This window comes from Pteropus medius, unplaced genomic scaffold, assembly GCF_902729225.1.
Source record: "Pteropus medius unplaced genomic scaffold, Ma_sr-lr_union100, whole genome shotgun sequence".
Classification (NCBI taxonomy): domain Eukaryota; kingdom Metazoa; phylum Chordata; class Mammalia; order Chiroptera; family Pteropodidae; genus Pteropus; species Pteropus medius.
In genome coordinates, this window is record NW_024356336.1 from 1,051,333 (window position 1) to 1,076,886 (window position 25,554).

The 25,554-nt window shown below is 37.6% G+C and overlaps 1 protein-coding gene across 4 annotated transcripts in view; it reads left to right on the top strand.

The window, feature by feature from the left end:
* Positions 1-25,554, top strand: part of CORO1C (coronin 1C) — a 66,541-nt gene that overhangs the window by 36,382 nt on the left and 4,605 nt on the right. For all 4 annotated transcript variants that reach the window (XM_039861949.1, XM_039861946.1, XM_039861948.1 and 1 more), the window contains 5 exons: positions 6,160-6,282; positions 18,512-18,641; positions 21,225-21,406; positions 22,564-22,683; positions 23,545-23,649. In XM_039861949.1, the coding sequence (XP_039717883.1) occupies positions 6,160-6,282; positions 18,512-18,641; positions 21,225-21,406; positions 22,564-22,683; positions 23,545-23,649 (660 nt within the window). The remainder of the gene's footprint in view (positions 1-6,159; positions 6,283-18,511; positions 18,642-21,224; positions 21,407-22,563; positions 22,684-23,544; positions 23,650-25,554) is intronic.

Sequence of the window (25,554 nt, forward strand, 5' to 3'; positions counted from 1 at the left end):
TTGATTTATGGGGGGGAGATATATGTGGAGTTACACTATTGGTTCTTTTATGGTAATAGGTCTATTCAGGTTTTCTGTTTATTAAAAAAGTTTTGATAAATTAGATTTTTTTCCCTAGGAGATTACTTATTTTATCTGATATTTTCACATTTATTATCAAATGTCATTCCTAGTATTTTCATGTTATGTTAATTTCTACCATATTTGATTATGTCCCTTTTTTCTGATATTTATGCCTTCTCTCTTCCTAATTTGTCCAATTTAGTTTATTACTTATTTCTTTCTCATTAATTTCTTATCTTAAAATTTTATATTCTTCAGGTGTACTCTGTGTATTTTCTAGCTTCTCAGGTTAGATGGTTAACTAACATTTTCAGTTTTCTCTCATTTGCATTTAAGGCTACAAAATTTTCCCTAAGATCTGGTTTACCTATATGCCACAGATTTTGACACGTCATTGAAAAGGATTCCCAGGCCCAATTCTGATGTGTGTGTAGGCTTCTCTACACCAATAAACAATTCTCAGACACCACAGTGTCCAAGAATTCAACTCAATTCTGACACTGTCTGCCCAGATAGCACCAGATTCCACAGGGTAAGAGTTCAGTCAATCCTACAAGACTGCCCTCCCTCCACCAACACATACTTTAGATGCCGATCACAAGCCCAGGTTACCTGTGCTTCTGACTCACAATTTGGATGTTCCATTTGGGCCTCCTCCTTAGATTCGATTGATTTGCTAGAATGGCTCACAGAACTCAGGAAAACCCTTTTACGCAGTAGATTACTGATTTATTACAAAAGATTTTAAAGGATACGAATCAACGGCCAGATGAAGAGATACATAGGATGAGGTCCCGAACAAAAGGGTTTCTGTCCTTGTGGAGCTTGGGGCCTGGCCTGGGGACATGTGGAAGTGTTTTCCAACAAGAGACCAACTCACTGTCTTTGGGTTTTTGGAGGCTTCACTACATAGTCCTGATGGACTCAGTCATTGGCCATTGGCACTCCAGTTCCTCTCCCCTACCCAGAGATTTAGGGGCAGGATTGAAAGTTCCAAACCTCTAATCACATGGTTGGTTCTCCTGGCAATCAGCTCCTGCTCTTGAGTGTGGTCCAAAAAGTCACCTCATTAACATAGCAAAAACACTTTTTATCACTCTCCACAGTTAGGGAATTTCAAGGGTTTTGAGAGCTGTGAATCAGGAACTATGGGTGAAGGCTGAATATCTTACAAAGCACAGTATCACAGCCATGGATTTATTGGTCAGTTAGAACATTTTCCTATTGGCTATTATGATTCCCTGTGAATTATTTAGTAAATTAAAAAATATTTATATACATTAGAGAGTTTTCGTTTATGTTTTTCTAGTTTTAATTGTATTACTCAGAAAAGCTCTACAGCAGGGGTCTCCAGGGACCAGTGCTCCTATGAGAATCTAATGCCTGATGATGTGAGGTGGAGCTGAGGCTGCGATGCTGGTGCTAGGGAGCGGCTGCAAATACAGATGAAGCTTTGCTCCCTAGCCCGCCTCTCACCTCCTGCTGTGTGATATCGTTCCTAAGAGGCCACTGACCAGTACTGGTCCCTAGCCCTGAGTGGTGGTGGGGTGGAACCCTTCTCTATGGGATACTGATTCCTTGGTATTTTTTGAGATTTGCTTTGTGTTCTAATTGGTCATTAAAAAATGTTTAATGTTTGCTTGAAAAAAATGTATTTTAAATGTTGGCTATTCGGTTGTGTGTATTCATTAGATCAAACTTGTTAATTTTTGTTAAAGTCTTCTGTATTCTAATTTTTGTCTGTCTGCTTGATCTCTTAAATATTTATTAAAATCTCTTTAAGATCGTAGCTTTGTCATTTTCTTCTCTTTGTTCTTGTGGATGGAAAAGGGGCTCTTTGATCTAACCAAAAGTAACCTCAGGGTGATCTGATCATAAATTCCTAACTGGGCAGGCCATGGTGGGTAGTTAACGCCTCAAGCTTGTAACTTCCCTAGTAAAAAGATATCTTTGCCTTACGCAAGCCCTATTATTTTTGCGCATCTAGGTTAATACACCTCTGAAATGCCTCTTCAGAGCATAAACCACCCCCAGGGGAGTACATAATCTTGTTAACTATTCTGTAATACAGTCATAAAGATCTCCCTGCCTTACTTTGTCCCAGATTCATGTAATCTTTCTTATGTTCCTTCCTTAATTCCAGATATATAAAAAGAACTGCAAAACTGCCATTCTCCAGAACATTTGAGATCTTGTTTCCCAGCATGTTGTCAGTTTGGCTCAGATAAACTCTTATAAATATTCTCTACAGGTTTGGATCTTTCTTACGTCCAAACCTATTTAGTTAGATGAGTTAAAGTTCATAGTGACTGTAGCTTCCCCATGAATTGTTTCTTTAAATGTTAAAATGTAGTGACAGTAATCTTTAATAATGCATTTCATCTTAAAGTTTGTTTGTTCTAGTATAGCTACCTAGATATAGGATATTTTTATATCCTCTCCTTTAGTTGCCTTTGGTGTTATTATTTTTAAAATGTGTCTTGTAGCTGGTTTTAATCTAATCTGAGACACCCTGTCTTTTAGCTAGTAAATTTAAACCATTCGTATTTACCACAATTTGTGATTTATAGTTGGTTTTATCCCTACCATCTTATTTTGTGCTTTATGGTTTTCATGCTTTTTTTGGCCTTTTAAAAATTTCCTCTTTCAGTTTTATTGAATGAGGTGTTTTGTTTTTTTTTTTTTAATTTCAACTTCCCTTCCACTCCACATACTTTTTGAAAATTATATATAGTTGACCCTTGAACAACTCAGGGATTAGGGGCCCTGACCTCCCTTGCAGTAAAAAAATCAGCCCTCTGCATACTAGCATTCCCAACTACAGACTGAAAATAAAGTTTGACCCTTGAATAACACAGGTTTGAACTGCACGGGTCCACTTATATGTGAATTTAAAAATCTCTTTTCCTTTAGTGTTTACCCTTAATTTTAACATACTTACATTACTTAAACTCTAAAACTAGCCAATTTTTCAGCCTTTCTTTAGAGAAAGGCTCTGGAACCTTTGAACTCTGATCATATCTTTTTATATCTTACATATTATTATTGTCCGATATTTTAGTCTGTACTCCAATTAGTCATTATTACTACTGTTATATAAATTGTCTGTTTACATTTACCACATTTGCCAGTTATTTTGCTCACTGTTGTTTTGGTAACCCAGTTATTCCAGTTTACTTCCATCATCTGAAATAAGTCCTTGAACTTAATTCTTTGAAATTAATTTTAAAATTCTTTGAGATAAGTCTAAGAACTTAATCTTTGAATAAGAGTCTATAAATGGTAAATTCTCTGTCTCTTTTTGTTTAAAATGTCTTTTGTTTTTGTTTGTAGTCATTTTTCAATGATAGTTTATCTGGATATAGAATGCATGGGTGGTTGTTTTTCTTAGCATTTCTAAGATATGTCTTTGTTTCTGTAATTGCTTTTGTGAAGCCTGCCCATGGTTAGTCTACTTACTCTCTCTGTAGGTAATCCGCCTTTTCTCTATGGCTGCTTTTGAGACTTTATCTTTGTTTTAGATGTTCCAAATTGCATTAGGATATGAATAGATGTAGATTTATTTTTACTTATTCTACTTGGGACTTGTACCTCTTGAATCTGAAGACTTATGCCTTTGATTGGAAAATTCTCAGCCATTATCTCTTGTTTTTGCCTCTCTTCTGTTCTCTTTATTCTCTCCTGGAATGGCTATTTAAATGTATGTCAGACCTCATCCTGGCCTTCCTGTCTCAGAATGTTTTACATTGCGAAATACCACACATTCTAAAGAGTAATTATATCTATAGTTTAAATAATAACAATACATAATTTTATATAATATTATACATTAGTATGTAATTTAATAGTAATATTATAAAATGGACAAATGTTAGCCCACCACCAGCAGCTTGAGCAGTAGAACGGTCCCTGGAATCCTAGCTCCAGGCATGGAGTACTCACATGGTTTTTGAGGGGATGCAATAAGGGAATCAGGTAAAACTGGCTTAAGTATTTAGTAGCAGTTCCTTCTTTAAGTAAAGATATGATCAGGAATGGGATAGAGTGGGTTCCTACAGCTGTTAAATTTGGGGGTAACATTTATTGAGCACTTCAGGTGCTGGGATAGTACCAAGTACTTTACCTTGATTGTCTGAGTTAATCCTCACATCAGTTCTTAAAGAATGAACTATAATATTCTCATTTCACAGATGAGCAGAGTTTGAGAGAGGAAGTAATTTCGCCAGGACCCTAGAGCTAGAAAATAACAGAGCCACAACTCTAGCCCAGACAGTCTGGTTCTCAACCACTGGTGCTTTGCTCCTTGTAGATGACCCATGTGGCTTCTCCTATAGCACGTGGATTCTGTATAATATTATCTTCATTCATTGGTATTTTCTTTTATGAATTCCTTTTTTGATGATGCAGTTCAGGAGAGCTAAACTGGATTAATTAGTTTTGCCAGAGAAAGGATGGGGGTAGAGCATGTGAAAAAACTCAGGCCTTTTGGTCTGTAGACAGGGCCATCTTCATGTCTCAAAGAAAACCTTTCCAAAGACTGTGACCCCTACAAGCCTGATTGAATGCCCTTCTGTGTTCCTGCCACCCCTGTACCTGTCTTGGTGGAGCAGATCTCATGCTACACCGTAATCGGTAGTTTAAATTAATGTCTTCTGTCCTCTCACTGGACTCCATGCTCGGCCAGGACAAGATTGCCCTGTTCAGTTCTGTATTGCCAACACTCGGCACATTGGCCCATAAAAGTTAACAACTGACATATATTTGTAATTCTTAATGGTGGAGTAAATATATTATGCTAGGAGAACTAATAATAAATCATAGTAGTTTTTATTTAGTATTTACTATATTCTAGGTACTATAATTAGAATATTTACATCCCTTGTACAGATGATTATAGTACTGAGTTATAATTTACCTAAAAACATTCTCTCATTTAATCCTTACAGTCATCCTGGGACGTAGGAATTTTTGTTACTCATTTTACGGATGATAAGCTGAAGCTCAGAGAGATTACGTGACTTGCCATGCTGTTTAAGAAGCATAGCCTGTGTTTGAACCATCTGTGGTCTTTGCACTTTAGCATACTGCTTCTCTGGAGATTTCCACAGCCAAGTCAAAGTGGAGAAATCATAGAATTTATTGGTCTTGGAAAATTGCCAAGAAGTCTGCCCCAGTGCTGTGATGGCTTGCTATAACAGGAGAGCAACAACAACAACAAATGGGTTGTGTTGCATTGCAGTGATTTCTTTTTGTTTACCTGCTGTTAGAGCATGTAGAACCTCAACATGAATTGACATTAACCTTCTTAGAAAAAGGAAGTAGCTTTTGTACACCTGTTGTTAATAACAGCAGCATTTGTCTTGGTTAACAAAATTGATCTAAGCCAGATTGGCTTGTTAGATTCAAATGTGTAGCATGAGCAAATTGTGATAGCTACTTATGATCAACATTAATGAGATGTGGAACTAGATAATGGATGAGATCTAAGTTGGCGTTAATTAAACTGGCTGGCTGGCATTTCTGTTGATTGAAGACAGCAGAGAGACTGAGACATTTAAATTCAGTATGGCCTTTAACCCCTAAGCAATAGCGAAAGCATTTCTTTTTTATTACTTTAACTTTGCTTACAGTGCCGTTCATTTCCAGAACTGTTAATTTGTATTTTCAAGGATATTAGCTTATTATATAAAAAGTTGTATTTTATATTTTGAATAATATCAAGGTGTTTTTTTTTTTGTTTTTGTTTTTTTTTGTGGTAGAAACACACCTATAATTTATAATTTGGCTATCATAGAATTGCATTTTGGTAAAAGACTTTTCTATTCTCTTTTGCTATGTCTATTAATGCAGTTGATGAAATAAAATCTTTGCAGTTTTAAAAATTTGGATTCTTAATTTGGTGGAGTGTTCTCAGTAGCAACTGTTTCAAGAAATGAAAATTGACAGTTCTTACTACTTGACATTGGCTGATATGAATGTCATCATATGCAGACCATTGAAAGTTGTGGGTGGAGGTGATAAAGGGAAAATGGATCTAAGAGAACACACAAACTCCATGGTGTTATTACATATAAGTTTGTTTATCTCTTCTTTCAGACTGGTCGAATTGACAAATCCTACCCTACAGTATGTGGCCACACAGGACCAGTGCTCGACATAGACTGGTGCCCACATAATGATCAGGTCATTGCCAGTGGTTCAGAGGACTGCACGGTTATGGTAAGCTCCCAGGGTGTGGTATCACACAGGCCAATGAGACTCACTGCTGCCTTCAAAAAGTGTGTGTGTGTGTGTGTGTGTGTGTGTGTGTGTGTGTGTGTGTGTGTGCGTGTGTGTAGGGAGGTTTGGAAAGCAGAAAATCATAGCAGTTTGTCCTTGGGATTATACAGGATTTAGTGACATTAAAGTTTAACTGCAGATAAGCTTTTTATAAGCCCTTATTTCAAGAAGTTGTAGTATGATGTTCTTTTTTTTTCTTTTGTGAGTGTGTGTTTGTATGTGTTTGTTGACAGTTGACACATCAGCTCCATAGAAGGACATTAGAGAAACTGAAATGACTTTTCAGTGAATGCCAGAGGACCACATGACCCCCCTCCAAAAAGGAGAGAAAGAACTGTAGCATGAATTACATATTACAGTGAAATAAGTTGCCAAAGGTTATGCAGATAAAATGGGGTTGTAATAGATATTGAGAGATAGTAAAGAGTTTTTACAAGTGCTTCTTTCCAAGCTAATGTCAGAAGGTATGTTCTGTCTGGTTGACCCTCGTTAAGAAAGTTCTTTTTATGTAGCTATACAAACATTTTGGAAGATTTTTAAAGTAAGTTCTTTATATTCCCTCATTTGGATTCCAAAAGTAGGTTATTTATGAAACCAGGCTTTGGGGAACTTTTTAATGTAAAGTTGTTCTTGATTATGTTCTTCTTAGCCTTAAAATGTAATTATTAGTTTGGATCAGTTTTTAATCCTAGTGCAAAATCTGTTGAAAAGGTTAGGCATAAACACAGATGGGGAGTACTGAAGTACCGAAATATGTATTAAAATAAGCGAGGTAGTCAGCTAAGTTGCAGGCTCTTCCATGCGTCAGGTGGAGAGCGTGGAGAACCACACAACTTTCATTTCTTCTTTCATTTTCTGTGGATTGAACCAGACTCAGAAACATTGTTTGGAAGCCTTTGTTTATTAAAATTATTTTACATAAACACAAAATAATTCCTGAACTGTGTCATTTAAACATTTGCTCATTTTCCCTCATGGACTTTTGGCTGAGGATAACTCCTCCTGTGATCTCATAATTTTGGCAGCCAAAGCATATTAAAGAAATATGCTGCCGTTAAAAGGAATTGTTCCGTTTAATGTGCCTTGCTAAATTGATCATTTTAATGGCTGCAGACATATTTTGCTAAGGGAAAGGAACAGTATTTCGACCTTATGCCAAAATCTTAAACTGAGAGTCTTAACCTCTCTTGAAGAAGCAGGTTTGATTCCTCTTTTTTCGTCTCCAGCATTATTGGTCTTGTTACTCCTTGAAGAAAACTTTATATTATAAAACATACTAAACTAAAGTGAATTTAGTTAAGTGAATTAAGTGAGTTAAGTGATTTATTACAAAGTGAACAACCTGTAATCATCATCCAGGTCAAGACATAGAATTTTCTCGGCCTGTCAGACTCTTCCATGTGCCCCATCCCAATTACAACCTCCTCCTTCCCTAAAAGTAATCACTATCCCGACTTTTCTAATACTTCCTTGCCTTTTTTATGGTTTTAATCACTCCATTGTACATCTGTAGACACTGTAGCTTAGCCTTGCATGTTTTAAAAACCTGATCATGTTTTTTAAGTTTTTCTTAATCTTCCTCCATCTTTTTCTTGTCCTAAACAGTTGATCTGTTGAAGGAGCCTTTCTTTTGACTTGTATCTTTCAATAGTCTAGATTTTTCTGATTGCACCCTCATGATGATGCTCTCTGTCTTCTGAATTCCCTGCAAATTGGCAGCTGTATCCTGAAGTGTGATCAGATTTAGGTTCAATCTCTTTGACAAGACTTTACTAACTAGTGTTATGCTCTTTCATCAGGTGACACATGATGTCAAGATGTCTGGTTTTTGTTTTTGATTTGTGTAGCTATTGACACTCAACACTTAGATCCAGCAATTCATTAGAAGTCACAAAATGGTGCTATTATTTTGTTTCCAATTTTTAGCTTGTAAAAATTTGAAAGTAAAGCTTCCTTTTACCTACTTAGTTATCAAATAGTACAATTCATATAGGAAAGCAAGATAAATGTTTAATTCTTTCCTTTTATTTACCCAGTTTTCAAGATAATGATTTGGTACTCTGTCTTCCTCAGAAGGTGATCAGCTCGTTCCCCCACCCCTTTTATCTTGAACTCATGGATTGAAACATGTTTCATAGATTTCAATCCATCACAGTTTTTATTTCAAAGCTCAGGTCATCCAGTCTTTGTTAATAGGAACCTCTCAAGGTTCTCGAGTCCTTTTGGCATGACCCTAGTTGTTTTGATAGCTTCCTTGCTATTTGGTATGTTAAGGCCAGCTATTAACCCACACCTCAAATCAGCCACTTCTCTCAGAAGCTCTGGTTTATTTTAATGGAAAATGGCATTTCTGGATCACAATCTGGGTGCTAGAGATGCTTATTGTTACCAGAGTGATCATTATTTTTAAAACTTTGCTATTGTAATAACTAACTGCATGTGATGTCTGGTGGGTACTAGACTTATTGGAGGAATTATTTAAAGATACAATACCTTATGACAAATCTTAATATTTCTAATTCAAATTCAGAACTATAGAATTTTTACCTAACCTCTTTAATATTACATCTCTATCTCCTTTCTTCTACACTAAGAATCCTATTCTCAAGGACTTAAGAGGATGAATTAGAATATCCTGATCTATCTCATTTGCTTTTTCATAGTATACATACAGTAATCTCAGAGTAAAAATACTAGTATCACAACTAATTATGATTATAGAAAACAGTTTTTTAAAAAAAACTGTTCTTCCTCCATTTAAAAATGATGTACTCTATATTTTCAAGATCACATAGCCATTACATTTAACAGCCTGGACTCTGAGTTCTGCAGGTAACCACATTTAGTGCTATCCATCAGTCCTTATGGTAATTTTTCTCTAGTCATTTGGTTCATCTGAAGCTCCTTCCCTGGTAGGTTCTAGAGCCATAACTCTAGAATCCAACCAGAGAGAGCTCCCTTCTGGGACAGGCCCCCATATTGAGAGAAATTTTAAGGAATGAAATCAAATAGGAAAGGCTCATGGGAACAATATTCTCTAAGTTCTCCTGTATTGATAATGACCTTTATACTTGAAGGTTTATTTTTCTGCATGTAAAATTCTTGGCTCACAGTTTTTCCTTGAGCATCAAATATATTATTTCATTTTCTTTTGGCATAAAGTGTTGTCGGAAAAAAAGTCAGATGATAATCTAATTTTCTTTCCCTTATAAACCATGTTCTTGTTGCCTAGATGTCACAAAATTTTTTCTTAAAATATAGTAATTTTACTAGAATTTTATTTATTATTCTGAATTGATATTGCTAGGTTCAGCATGCGTCTGCTCTTCCAATATATAGTTCCAAGTCCCCTCTCTTGCGCCCCTCCCCCTCCCCCCAGAAAGTTTTCTCAAATTATAGCCTTTAGGATTTGTTCTCTTCCTTGCTTTGATTTCTTCTTCAGGGACTCCTGTTATCCATATGCTTGATCTTCTTTACCTATCATCAGTATTTGTCAGTTTCTCCCCCCACCCCCAGACCTTTTTTCTTATTAATTTCTTTTAGACTAAAAATTTTCTGCTTTTTACCTTTGTATTTCTTTGGGGGCATTATCTATCGTGTTTCTTTGATGTTAGATTCTTTCTTGGTTAGTCTTCACCTCTAAAGTGTTTTCTTATTTCCAATGTTTTATTGATTTATGCCACCTTACTTTTGAGTTTTTCAAGTTCTGATTTATAAAGTTTCCTATCTTGTATGGTTTCCTTAATGTTTTTTATCTTGTTTTGAAGTAGCATGTGATAGTTTTTCTCTTTCTTGAGCATGTCTTTTTAGCATTCTTTCATTGTCTGTAGAGATATTATTCTGTGCCTTATTCTCTTTTTTTCTTATAGTAATTTTGGAACTTTGATTTTTTTTTTTATTTTTATGTGAACTTAGTTTTCCCTGAACTTTTAGAAGGTGGCTTGGTTCACATAGCTGTTCTAACTTCACAGAGCTCCACCTTCTGTCATTTTCAGGGAGTGTTCATAAGCATGGTGACTTGCTTTCTGAGATTTCCTGGTATGCTTTTATTTGGCCTTTCTCATTCCTTTGTCCCTCTTGTTTCTATCCTGCTCAGATTTGATTTCATTCCTTGAAATTTGTCCTCAGTGTGGGGCCTGTCTTGGAAGGGAGCCCTCTCTAGCTGGTTTCTAGACTACAGGAGTCCAGACTGCTCCACCTTCTTCCAACCTTTTTATTTCAGGCCCCTGCAGTCACTTGTTGAAGAGAGCAAAACCACTGGCAAAACCAGTATCCACTGCTGGTCTTGTATTGGCCTGCTGTTCTCAGGTCTGTGAGGTACCCCATTGCTGCCTCATGATTTTTTTTTCCACAGAGGCTGATAAAATGCGGATTACCTGGCTGTTTGTTGGTGTTCTTCCACTCACTTTCATTTGCGTGTTTGGTTCTGTTATCTGCTTGCTCTGTGTTTTTATGGAGAGACTTGGGAAGATGCCAAAACTATGCTGCCACTGATACCACCACCTTCCCTGAACCCTCTAATGTTGCCTCTTTATTGGTATTGCCAGAGTGAACATTTTGTAAATTAAATATTACTTTGGGATAAATCTTCCTCCTAGTTTTTTTCTTAAGCCCTTAAGTATGGCACTGATAATTTTAATCATTTAATGGTCCGCAGATCATTTGTTATTATTATTGGGGTAATTAGCTTAGCAGGTAAAATTAAATTTTAAAGAAATATTTGATCTTCTATTCCACCTTATTCTTAATATCTACTTTTCCACTTTGTTATCCTGAAGATAAAAGAACATCGTACAGTCAATTGAATAGTTTCAAACAACACCATTTGTATTTAAACAGAAAAGTTCTTTTTAGTTTCCCAAGCCTTGGCTGTTGGCAGTAACCCATGAGCTACAAATAGATAGATAGATATCAAGGCCTAGTTCTAGTAGAGAAAGGATATGAAGAAAAGCCTGAGACTGGGAGTTCTGAGGATATGCAGGTCACAAAAATGCTTTCAGCCTTAGGGGCCTTACATGTAAAATAATAATGCCAATTGACAGGTTCAAGGGGAGGTATTTTTGCAGTGAGTTTGGACGTGTAGTTGTAGTGGATTTATAGCAGTAAGAATATCTTTAGCAAATATTCAGTGGAAAACGTACAATAGAACCAGTTTGTCAGATGAACTGTAAAAGGATTTAATTTTAAAAACTGCTTTTTGTACTTGTCTAATTCCATTGAGTCCCTAAGCAGTTAAGCATTGATTTGTTAATTTTGTGAGTATTGATTTCATGACAGTGATGTCACTTTGGTTGCAGTTTTAGGAGAAAATGCCAGCCTTATGGTATAGTCCTCTATTTTTTAGAGATGACTGCTTCAAGCAGCCTGAAAGTAAACATACTGGCATAGTTTAATGTACTTTAATGTACCTTGAAGGTACTACTTTTAATGTACTACTGCTTGAAGCAATGTTTTATACCAGCAAATAACAATTGTATAAACCCTCCTCCTAGAAACTACGCTCTGCTCCCAGGTTTTCTATATTTTTGGTATAGTAAATTTTTTTCTCTAGCAATATCTTCTTATGGAGAGTTTAAGAAGTTTTGGCTACTAGAATTTTACTTGGGAAAATTTTAGCTCCAAGAAAAGAATAGTGCTTTAAATAATACAGAGCAGCCAAGTTAAGTTTTGTGAATGATGTTAATTCAACATTGTCCATTATAGTCAGGTTAGTAATCAAGCATAAATTTAAAAAATAAGCTAATTCAGACAGTGGGGTTATATAGTTGTTTCTTCAGAGTCTGGGCAAGGAAAAGATCTTCCAGGCAGAGTAGGAGTCTTACTTGTCTCCAGCTAGGTGTTCTAAACAGTCCCAAATGACTGAGTTTAATGGATACTTTTCCCTTCTCCCAAATCAGTCCTACACTCACTCCTGTAGAAATCAACAAAAATAAACTCCCCATTTTACACATTTTTGCTTCTGTTGCAAATTTTCCTTATACAATTTTAGCCTTGAAATAAAAATGGTTGTGATGTTGTAGTTGGTGATGTAAGTACATTCCTCAGGATTCATGTCCCTCTCAGTCCTTCAGCAGGGTTTCATGTTGTTTCTATTTCGTACAGATTGCATCTGGGCCATTTGCCAGGGGGTATTATAGCCTTGGCAATCAGAACCCAGCTCTCAGTTCTTGATTTTCCCAAAACTAATGTTGTTCTCAGTGTCATAGCTCATTTAGGAATGCCCTGACTTTCTGCATCCCACCCCTTGGGCTATTGGATCAGCATTTCCTGTAGGGCAGTGGTCCCTAACCTTTTTGGCACCAGGGTTGGGTGCTCCTATGAGAATCTAATGCCTGATGATCTGAGGTGGAGCTGAAGTGGTGATACTGGTGCTGGGGAGCGGCTGCAAATACAGATGAAGCTTTACCTGCTTGCTGGCTTGCTCACCTGCTGTTCACCTCCTGCTGTGTGGCCCGGTTCCTAACAGGCCACAGACCACTACCAGTCAGCAGCCCAAGGGTTGAGGACTCCTGCTGTAGGGGACTATGCTGCTCTGTAGCTGCTACAGAATCTGTAAGCCTCTTCCTGTCTCTTTTCTTCATTTTCCCTTTGGAATTAGTATTTTAAAATATATGGCTTTTGAGGGGAATAGCCCTTTTTATGACTATAACTCTAGTGCTTAGCCCAGTAGCAATTCATGATGGGTGATTACAATAGGAAAGCAGCGTCTGGAAACACTTTGTATATGTTTTTAATTTGCACTGTGTTCAAGAAATGAAACCATCAAACAAATTGCACTTTAAAATTACTACTTGAGAGAAACCCAAGTTTCTTAAAATTTTCCTTTTTTCTTGTTGGAAATGTTCTCTTGAGCTGTCCTTTTTCCATATTCAGAATTTCACATTTGAAAAGGATGCCAGTGATACAATAGTTCCTGAACATGGGCTTTAAAGTTGTTTTTTTCCACAGCCACGATGGGTTTTCACTGATTGATTTACTTTTTCATCTGGAAGCCCTTGGGACTGATTGCATTTTTTTCCCTTTCTTTCAAAACAAAACAAAACATTTCCATAGTAATGTATTGTCCAAATAGAAAATTTCAGGAACACACGGTATTATTTAAAAAAAAAAAATCAAGTGGAGAGGCCATAGCTTGTAGTCCCTGCAGGACTCACATGCCCACTCTGGGCACAGCAGAGGATGTTTGGTACCTGTTTTCCTCTCTGCTCACTGCACATGTGTTTGTAAAAGCCGATTGGTATTAGAATACTAGTCTGTAGATGTGGCGCAGAGAAAAAGGCTAACGGACCTGCCTAGAGATCAGAGCAGTTCTCACCTGTGCTAATTGGCCTTAGTGTGAACTCATGTGGTATCTTGGACATAAATTAGATATTTGGGTCCAGTGCTGAATTAATTTGAAGATGAGACTCATTCTAAGAATTATGATTTTCAGATGTAAAAATACCTGGGGGTCGTAGTGGTCATAGTAACAGCAAAAAAAATAATCATGAACTATATATAGTAGGTACTATTTTTTTGCCAAGCGTTGTTTTTAAGCCTTTATGTGCATGATTATATTGAATCATTGTAACAGCGTAGTTAGTTAGGAGTATGTCCCATTTTAGGAAACACAGGTCCAGGGAATGACAGTTTTGTCAAAGGTCACCCTATTTTCAGTATTTCATTCAGTATTTCAGTGCTTGGGTGTGCAAAGTGTTTTAGCTCATTTGACCTCTCCAGGAACCCCTGAGGAAGCAGACCTGATGCATTTCCCAGTATCAAATGAGGATATTGAAGCTCCCAGAAGTGAACTCCCTTCGTAATGCTAACATGGTCAGTTAGCATCCCAGCTCTGACATGAGTCCATACCTTCTGACATCTAGGCCAGCGTCCTTTCCAACACAACAGGCTGCATCCTAGGTTATACACAAGAATACTAAACATGTACCAAGTGGCACTTCTGCTCTTTGTTCTGGTGCTGCGGGCAGGAACTCTTCAGTTCAAACTGGTAGGCCATTGCCTGGAAGCAGCAGACAGCCCTAAAAAGAGCAGAGAGCCACATAATGGCAGGGTTGTAACTAGTTGTCCGTCGCCTTGTCCTTTCATTTAGTTTCACAGGCTTTTTTAGTCACTTTCTCCTCCCACTGTAAATCCTTAAGCCTGTGTTATCTTTTTCACTCTGGCCTTTTCCCTGTCAGTTGTGCAGCAGCCTCTTGGGGCATCCACTTTTTAGAAAAGTGCTTTTTATTTTGAAACTTGACACTTGATTTCCTTCCTTCCTCATCCCTTTCCATCTTTCCTTCTTCCTTCTGTCACCTAACTCCTCTTCATCCTTAGAAGTCATCTTCCTAGGAGCCTTCCTGGACATACCAAGTTTGGACAGCAAGAAGGTAACCTCATGACACTTGTATTTTTGTTCAGCACTCGACTTATACTAATATAGTCTTGGTTACATACACCGTGTGGTTTCATTGTATATAATACAAGTAATAACAATAGCTAACACTTATCCAGAGCCTGCCTTGTGCTAGGTATTATTCTAAATGTTTTAGACTCATTACCATATTGGTGCTCAAAACAACCCAGTGAAGATGGGTTCATTATTATTCTCATTTTATAGGTGAGGAAACTTAAGGCTCAGACAGGTTAGGTGAATGTCCCTAAGGTCATACAGCTGATATGTGGCTGAATTAGGAATTGAAAAGTCGGTTCTAGTTCAGGAACCCATGTTCTTAACCACTGCACTGTACCATCTCTGCATTTTGGGAGTACTGATTATATTCCAGGCACTGTTCTAAGGGCCTTACTAACTCATTTAATCCTCACAGCAGCCCTAGGAAGTATAGTACTGATGTTGCCTCTGTGCACAGTGATGCTGAGTTGTTTGCCCAGAACCATCACAGTAAGCAGCCTGGGCAGGATTTGAACTAGGGTCCATTTGGCTCCAGAGCCCATGCTCCAAACCTCTACATCACACCCCTTGTCTTTGCTTAGTTTGGTTTTTGGTCTCATAGAAGTCTCTGCTTTCTGTTATGCAGTAAGCTCCTCAAGAAAATAGCCTGTGTTTCATGGCCCTTCCTCCCCTTGCCTGGTAATGGGCCTGCCTTATAGTATAAGCTACTCATGAAATGTGTTGAATGAATGAGTAAGCAAGATAGTAAAATGGGTTAGGTGCCTGTATTAAATGCATAAACCTAATTGAGGGAACCATTGAATCTGCCGAAAGTAACATAAAGAAGGAACAGCATTTCCTTATTTTAAAAATTATATTAATGTTTTGCTCCATCATTAAGACTTCCTCACAATCCAAGGAGAAGATGAAGAAGCTAGAGAAAGGGAAAGATGAAGTCCCATCATAAGCACTGCTTCCTTCCTCATATTTAAGACTGGAAATGCTGGTTACAAACAAAGCCTCCCATCACTCCATGCTTCATTAGCGACTTAGAAAACGCATTATTTCTTTAATCGTGGTCAGTCAGGCAGAGGTTTTGCAGTCCTGGCAAGAAAACCCAGCAGCCCATGGTTATGGTGCCATCTGGAGATGGCAGGTGGCATTACCACTCCTTCAGTTCTAAGCGTGGGTCAGGATTATCTTGCAAAATGCATTTCCTGTTGAGTCACTAGTCTCATTTCATGATTGTTTCTCTGCCAACTTCATGGTTTGATCAAATCAGTAGTCATTTTCTGTTCATTCTGTTCAAAATTTCAGCTTTCCTTTATATTCAGATAGCCAAACTCAGTCTGGAGCTGTTTTATTTATTATAAATCTTTGAATAAAAATAGGCATACCAGGATGAAAGCATATATAGTGCTGGGCAGGTGTGGGGTGGAGACAGAAGCCCTCTCCCAAGGGAGAGTCTGTCTGTGGTCTGGGTGATGGTTAGAAAGAGGCAAGGTAGGTTTTTTGTTTGCCTTCTATGTTTGCATTTGCCTTGTTTAAAATTTGCTGATGAGGGTTCAGGGGAAATTAGGTGACACCCTAAACTTGGGCTTTCAAGACCCATGTTTATTTTGCTATGATTTTCATAAAGGGTTATATTTAGCTGGGCAGAATTTAGATGTAAAAATGAAGTCACTTAACTCATGACTTTTTCCCACTCTTGAGGATGGCACACTTTTTGTTCTAATTTTTTGCAGGACAACAGAACTGAACTGAACCTTACTTAAACACTCATCTAATCCAGATCTCTGCCTTCCTCTAAGTAACTGAAAACAGTTGTTTGTCTCCTTCTTAAAAATTCCCAGCAAAGGAAAATTCTGTTTCTCACTTTTTCCACTGTTGAACATGACTTTTCACTGGCAAGTTTTAATTTTTCATGAACTAGTTCCTTAAAAGTCTTTTTTGGTGGTAAATTACATATCTTCATACATAAGAAGGTAATTTCTTTAAACTTGAGCCTTTTTGCAAATTTAAATATTACTTAATATCTGGTTCTACACGGTTCTTGGTGCTATTCTATTCAACTTAGCCGTGACTCAGCCCCTTTCTTCTTAAAGCGTTTTTCTTTGTCTTTTAAAATCTAGGCCTTCCATTGTTAAACATAAAGTTTCTTGTTCCTATATTCTGATGCTTTTGCTGTCCCCTTTCTCCCTGCTGTGCAGCATGTCTCCAGTCAGGATATGGTGAATCTTCTGAGTATTCACTACTCGAGAGGATTTTTTAACAGCTTTATTGAGATGCCCTCCTATATAGTTCGCCCATTTAAAGTGTACAGTTCATTGGTTTTTGGTATATTCACAGATAATGTATAATCATCACCATAGACAATTTTAGAATATTTTCATCACCTCAAGAACAAACCCCGTATTCTTGAGCTATTACCAGTCCTCCAACCTCCCAGCCCTAAGCAGCCTCTAATATACTTTCTGTCTCTCTATATTTTCCAATTCTGGACATTTCATATACTCATAATCCTACCATACGTGGTCTTTTATGATGGGCTTCTTTTACTTAGCGTAATATTTTAAGTTTTGTCTATGTTGTAGCGAATATCAGTACTTTGTTCCTTTTTACCGACAAATAGTATTCCGTTGTACAAGTATACCACATTTTGTTTATCCGTTTATCAGTTGCTGGACATTTAGGTTGTTTCCATCTTTTGGCTATTACAAAAAATGCTACTATGAACATTCATGTACAAGTTTTTGTGTGAACATATTCATTTATCTTGGGTAGATACCTAGGAGAGGTATTGCTGGGACACATGGTAATAACTATGTTTAATCATTTGAGGAACTTTGGGCTGTTTTCCAAAGCGGCTGTAACATTTACATTCCACCAGCAGTGTATGAGGGCTCTAATTTCTCCACATCCTCTCCAGTACTTGTTATCATCTGTCTTTTTGATTCTATCGTCCCAGTGGGTATGATGTTTTATTGTGGTTTTGAATTGCATTTCCCTAATGATTAATAATGTTGAACATCTTTTCATGTGCCCTTTCAATATTTGTATATCTTCCTCGAAGAAATGTTTATTTGGATTCCTTACCCATTTTAAAAATTGGGTTATTTTCCTGTTACTGAGTTATAAGAGTTCTTTATATATTTTAGATAAAGGACTCATCAGATATATGACTTGCAGACCATTTTTTCCCATTCTGTGGATTATCTTTCACTTTCTTGATAGTGTCCTTTGAAACACAAAAGTTTTTAATTTTGATGAGGTCCACTTTATTTTTGTGCTTTTGTAAGATTTGCTTTCTCTGGGACATGTTACAAAACCATTAGGTACATTTTTATTTTCCAAATGTAAAATTATAGAAAATGTTTTAAAAACTGCACCATTGTCCAAGAGCCCTTGCGGGGTGGAGTTTGCTCTGCCCTCAGGACTTAGAGAATCTCACGCCAGTGCTGCATTTCATAGCTGCTGAATCATTTTGTATTTTTCTTCTTTTTTTTTTTTTTTTTGTGCATGCTTCTGACTGGAGAGTTTTGAACTTCACAGGCAATTTAAAATAGAGTCTTAACTGATATTAAATAAAAGTAGAAAGGTAATGTTTTGTAGGCGTTATGGGTATTCCGATTTTTAATATCCTGTTTTATTTTAAAAACAACTGTACACAGTTATTTTATAATATTCTGCATTTCATCCAAAGACCATGGTGTGGTCTTCAAACTGGATGGTAACAGTAACTGTGATAATGAAAGGTGATCACTTTCGTGTGGATCGTCTTTCTTCCTTTTCTAACAGGTGTGGCAGATCCCAGAAAATGGACTCACCCTTTCCCTGACTGAACCTGTGGTGATTTTAGAAGGCCACTCAAAGAGAGTTGGCATCGTGGCCTGGCACCCAACGGCTCGCAACGTGCTTCTTAGTGCAGGTAGGAACTAAAACAGACCTCTCCTTTCCCCTCGCCATCACTTCTCACAACCTTTTCTTGTGGAAGGGAGCAGCAGATGTATTTGATTGTATGCTATACAGTTTTAAAGCAGACCATTAGGAATCCATGATAAGATGCTGAGATGCAGTGTTCCCTAATGCATATGCACGTGTGTGAGGGGGGCTACTTTGACATTCTAATGGAAGCTGTAGCCTTCCTGATTAGGAAAATGGATAGATACATACTTATTTGCCTGTAATTTCAGCAGATTCATGATTTCTGCTGGTATCACAGTTTTAGTTATTCCTGAGGTAGTAGAAGGAGCACAGATAGGAGCCAGAAGCCTTGGGTTCCAACTCTAGTGTTGCTGCCAACATTAGGGTGATACCATTAGGCGAATGCCCTTCTTCTTTGTAAAAACTACTCTCATTTTTCTCCTTAATACAAGTAGTACATGTATGTTATATAGAATACATATAAACAAAAGGAAGAAAAAAAAATCACTTATAATCCTACCACCCAGAGGAATAACTTTTCATTATTATCATTTTGGTGTTTTTTTTTCAGGAGATATTTCTGTGCACATATGTAAATGATTTTATACATGAAGATGGATTCAGACACTTTACATATGACCTGCTTTCTGTACTTAGCGGCACGCCATGGTCTTTTTCATGTGCCATTAAATGTTCTTCCTATGATATTTTTAATGACTCCATTAATAGTCCATTATCTGGATACTTCAGTGTTTAAAATCAATTTTATATTTATGGGCTTTGAGGCTGTTTCTGATTTTTCACTGTTAAACAGCACTGCAGTGAACCTTTGTGACTAAGACAGTGTTCTTATTGGTTTCCCACTTGAGTAGTTGGCAAGTTTTATCTTTCAGAAATGTTTCTTCTCTAAAATTTAGATTTTATCTTTTATAGAAGCAATACAGAAGGCACGAGGGACCTTTGTGGGGTGACGGAAATGTTCTATATCTTAATCGTGATGGTGGCTATATGAATATATACACTTGTTAAAGCTTAATGAATATATACTTCAAATAGGTGCATTGTGTTGTATGGATATTATACCATGATAAAATTGGATTATAAAAAAAAGAATACTAATGTTAGTGGTAGAATTTTAAAGATCTTTCCCTTCACTAGTAAAAAACAGGGGAGCAGTTCAGTTTTTAACTGAGAATAAAGGATATTTATGATACAGTGAGTTAAGTAAAAAATTTAATGCCAGCTACCTATTGAAACCAAGGACTACTTGGACTGCTTTTCAAAAAAGACACTATGTAGGATTCTTTCTTTTTTAAATTATAATTTCCTATATTTGGGAGCCCTTCTAGTGTTCTACTCAGAACCTCAGTCCGATAAGGCGAGAAAACAAATCTAAAGCTGGAATTCCATCATGGAAAATTTCCTGCTTCTCTTCTTACTGAGGCCAAACATTAGGGTATCGTCAGCAGAATGATCCCCATGCTCCCTTTTACAAGCAAAGGAAAATGGTTGATTGCAGCGTTCTGCATATTTTAAGACTATATGATCCATCCACAGTGGCTGAAGTTACCCTGTTTGCCTGTGATAAACAAGGCAGAGGAAGGGCCAAGTCTCTACCCCAGAGTTCTGGTCCAACTTTTCATATTGTTGTACAGTATTTTTACCTATTTCCTACGTCTCACCCTTAGGTAACTTAGGGTTTCCTGGGTATTAGTGGTTAATTTTTCCAAAGCGCTTGCTTTATTGACAAGAATTCACCTTTAGGATGTCCCTCTCTTATTTTGCTTCATCCTCGAACTAGTGTCCTAGAAGCAACAAATGATGCTTCTTTTTAATGGGGCCTCAGGATCTTGGGGCAGACTGTTGAAGGAAGGATGGAATTGATGAACTGAAGGGTTGTGGCTCAGCCAACAGTGTGGCCTCTTCGGGGGTCAGTTTGGAATCATCACGTGCTTACTTGATTATAATTTGAGCTTCTCAAAGTAGGCCAATCTTGGCCTATTTTTTTCTCTCCTTTTAAAGATAATGATCTGTTGTGAACAAATGGTTAGGCCAGTCCTTGCATTTCTCTTCCACTTATTGTAATTTGCTGTGCTTTAATCCAAGACTATGTTGTACAGCATCATTGATTTGAATAACCTGCTATCCACTTTCTTGTTGAGTGTCTTAAACAGTTATTTAAGCTCTTTATTTTTAGTTCCTCTGGGAAAGAAGTAAAGTATATTCATTCTGATGCTTGTTTTACTAGAAAAAGAAACCAACAGTTGCTTGGGATCTACCAGCCCAGTTAACTCTTAAAAAAACGTAGCATTCTTTTTCTTGTAGTTCTTTGTTTTGTTTGGTTGTTGTTTGTTTCATATATGAACCCAAACTTAACAAGCTGTTATTTTTCCTTTAACACTGATGTCTTTTATACAAATATCTGTTTTCTTTGTCACTTCAGTTTTTGGCACCCAGTAAGTAGGGCCTCTTATCCGTAGCACCTTCCTTTCAATGCATATATATATCCACCCTGTATTTTTAGTTTTCGCAAATGTCTTGTAAGGTGTTTCTAATCTCTGGGGGGCGTGGTTGTGCTTGTTCTTAGGCTGTGATAATGCCATCATCATCTGGAACGTGGGGACGGGAGAAGCCCTGATAAACTTGGATGACATGCATTCAGACATGATTTACAACGTAAGCTGGAACCGGAATGGCAGTCTGATCTGCACAGCTTCCAAAGACAAGAAAGTGAGAGTAATCGATCCTAGGAAACAAGAGATTGTTGCTGTAAGTATTCTTCAGACCAAAAAAACAAAAACAGTATTCGTAGTACTTCAGTGAATGTGAACTTTCTAAGGCAGGTTGCAGAGGCTATCGTACTGGCAAGTGGAACCTTGCTGTGTACAAATGCCTGTGAATCAGAAAAGGCTTGTACAAGCTTCTGACTGTCTCCCAATCACGCTTCTCTTCAGAGTTGTACATTTCCAACTTTTACTCAAGTCTTATCTCTTACTTGGTGACCATTTTTCATTAAGAAATAAAGTTTTTATCAGTTCACAAAGAGTCCTAATGCATTAAGGGCATTCCTGGCTTAGTACTGAATATTGATTAATTCATGACCACTAGTTCTAAAAACAACAGTTAAAGTTCCTCAGAAAGATGCAGCATCTCATCAACTCAGTGTCTTAGGTTCTGCCACCCAAACTAGGCCTCAACAAAAGCACATAGCACGACAAAAGATGACCATTGGGGCTTCAGTCAGGGTTGAAACTGCAGGTGTTGAATGCAAGAATGCAACACGTCAGCTCCACCCTGATGTCCTAAATTGCCCTTCTGTGAGATGTGCTGGTTCTTGGGCAGTATTGCTTCTCCAGACTCGGATGACAATCGTAGCTACTGCTCAATGAGCACCGGGGACTCTCCTGGCTTTGTGCAAAGTGCTTTCTCCACCAGAATCTTCTAAAGGCAGGTACTAGTGCACTCTCATTGAACAAACGAGGTTAAGGAAGGGGCTGACTAGCTAGGCTCTCTGTCCCATGAAATTGGTAGGAACTTTGAGTATATCCAGCCTTAGGTTATTATCCTCTTGAGAAACATTTGGCAGAGTCCTCTCATATGTTTTATTTTTGCAGTGCGTGGACTTGGGTTGGCAGCAGGGCATGGTGAAAGGAGTGAGGCTTTCGAGGCAAGTCCTGACACTTGCTAACTACTTGAGGGACCTTGACCAAATCACTTAGAGTCTCTTGGTTTCCTCATCTGGGGTGGGGAGGTGGTTATTACACACACACACACACACACACACACACACACACACACACCCCAGTTAACATGAATGGCATGTGGGGTGTGGTTGAGTTTGGTGTATGGGCCCCCATTCTCCCACCCCACCTTCCTTCTTGTAGTTTGAATGTGTGTAATGTGCCTCTTTGCTCTTTCTCCCCCAGGAGAAGGAGAAAGCGCACGAAGGAGCACGACCCATGAGAGCCATCTTTCTGGCTGACGGCAATGTCTTCACCACTGGTTTCAGTCGCATGAGCGAGCGGCAGCTGGCTCTCTGGAATCCGGTATGCCCCTTCCCAGCCTTTCCACTGGCTTACACTTGAGCTTTCTCTCTTTTCTGAGCGGGTCTTTGGGTCGGTATGTTGATAATGGGGTTCTTAGTGTAGATTTCTGAACTTTCACCTCTTAAGTTGGATGTAAGTTCTCATTCTCACTGGAGACTTATTGCTAAATGTATTTCAAAAATGCATTCTTGATACTCCCAAAGAGTCTATGTTGACTGTATTTTTAAAAAAGAATGCATGAGGAATCCAGTATTTTAGACTTAGGAAATAAGTTCTAAACTTAGTTATATTTTATAAAGACTATGACCAAATGTCTAAATCAAAATAATCATGCTTGGAAAAAAGTTCATAATAGCATAAGTGGAAAAAAAACTAAAGTATGCATGCGTATGATCCCAATCCGCGTGTGAACCTGTGTTGGAAGGAAATAGACCAAAATGGTCACTGTTTCTGCCATCCACTGGGATTATATGGGGTTATGGCATATGGGACAATTTTTATGTTCTTCCTTATATCTTTTAACTTTTCAAAGAACGTATATTTATTTTATAATAAGAAAAAAACGTACTTTAAAAATGTCACAAAGGAGAAGTCGCTCTTGTCTTTGTCATAGGATCACAGTGGTATGTGCATTAATCATGTTGTCAAATTGACACACTTTTCAATGGATTGGATCCCATTAACATCCCTGTTGCTATTTACATATGTTAATATTACAAGTGCATTGTTCAAATTTTCATTCTAGGGAAATGGCTAATTTAATTAGGGAGAAAAGAATGCATATAATAAGGTTACAAAAATTCAACTTAAAAATGTGTGTATGTGTGTTTGTTTTTTGTTTTTTTTTTTTTTTTTTTTCAGAAAAATATGCAGGAACCAATTGCTCTTCATGAAATGGACACTAGTAATGGGGTGTTGCTGCCTTTCTATGACCCTGACACCAGTATCATTTACCTATGTGGAAAGGTAAACAGTAATTTTTATTTTTGGTACTAAATTTAATCCCATCAGAGAAAAAGTTTATCTTTCAGAGAATTAGTAGATGGGCAATGTATTGTGTCATTTTAATTAATTTGTCTGGTGTGTGTATGTGTCTTAAGCTGAAATAAGGACAGATAATTTTGGTGAGACTCGACTGTTTTATGGTAATAACATACCGTGTTTAGTACTTTCGACTAAAGCAGGGATTGGGCAAGGGTATTGGGACAAATGCTGACAGGGAAATCTGCGCTTGGGGCACCCAACTGAGAAAAGAGTACATGGCAGGTGTTTTGTAGTCACATAGTGGTGCTGATTGGTTGGTGATTTTAGATTTCTTTGCATTAGTATTAGGGATGAGTAACCACTTTGCCACATGTAAGTGCTGAAATCTACTGGATAGCTCTAGATTGGCATTTAGGTACTTATTACCCCATGCTATGGACTCATAAAGAGAATGGTGCTTTTGTGGATATGAGCTTTTGAGGACCCCAGTGACTCTGCAGAGGGTTCTTGCTCCTGGAGTTCAATGTTAGGGCCCTGGGCTTGAAAACATGTGGCCCAGCTAAAGTTTTAGGAGGTAACAGTTGTTATATGAAGACTCACACTGAAATCAGGAAACCTTCCTCCTGCCTAATGATCTCTGCCTAAGTAAACTGTTGTGGCATCATTATTATTATTATTATTTCATTTTAGTAGGTGGTGTTCAGTATTATTCTTTTGTAGGTTCATTTTTCCTTAGCAATTTTTGTATTTTTAAATAAATGCATTAATAAAAATCGAGTGATGTAGCTCCTCAGACCTGTTAGGATGCCCCTTGCTGGGTAAAGCTGGGGATGTTTTATTTCTTTTCATAGTTGACTAAGCATCCTGCAGAGCTGCTTTGCATTTTTATAGGTCACTTACTTAGAAACTGTGATCTTGTTTCCTTGAGAGTCATTTTACTTCAGATGTTAACAGCTGCCATAGAACGCATCAAAAAAAACAAAAGGAACTTACCCAGAGGTTATTAACACTAGGTGGAAAATTATTTTTAGTATGCAGAGAACAAATAGTATGTATTTAGCTTGTTTTCCGTTGCTTTAGATATTTATTTACGTCATTGAAACAAACGAAAATCATGAGAACTAAGAGGATTGTTAGGATATGATACTTCCTATTGTCTGTCTGTCTGTCTCTGTCTCTGTCTGTCTGTCTGTTCTCTCTCTCTCTCTCTCTCTCTCTCTCTCTCCATACCTCACTCCCCTGCCAGGATTAAGGCTATTGTTCAGGTTAGGGACTAGCATATGCTTCAGATCTCCAAAAAAATCTGATCGATCATTCTAAGCAAAATTATTATACATTTTTATGCATTGCAATGAAATAGCAAACCTTGTGAAGGTAAAGGATACTCACTAAAACTAATGTTTCTTAATTAGAAAAGACTTGCTTTATATCGTGATCTGATTGTCTGGTGTTAGTGCCCTCAGGTCTCAGAACAACACTGCTCTATGCCAGTGAACAAATAAGTCAGTAATTGCCCTCTCAGCGGTCTCCTGGTCTTTTGTTTCGTTTTGTTTGTCTTTTGAAGTTGAATTGCAATGCAGTTGTTTGGCAGCAGTGTTAACACTTTTTGCCCTGACTGACTTGGTGTCTAGGCTCAGTGGAGTTAACATTTGAGCCTTCGGTAGGAGACAGAGGAGACTGTTTAAAGGGCATGCTAGTGTTTGATAAGCGAAGGCTTACTCTGCCAGGAAGAGAAACTGCCATATACTTTAGGCAAGCCTCTTGAGAGGAAGAAAAGGTCAGCCCTCGTAGTGGAGTCCTAGTCAATGCTGGATTTATAGGGAAGAGAGGACACTCTCTTCAATCAGATGTTTCAGTTAACATTAAACACAAACTTGCCTTTGTTTT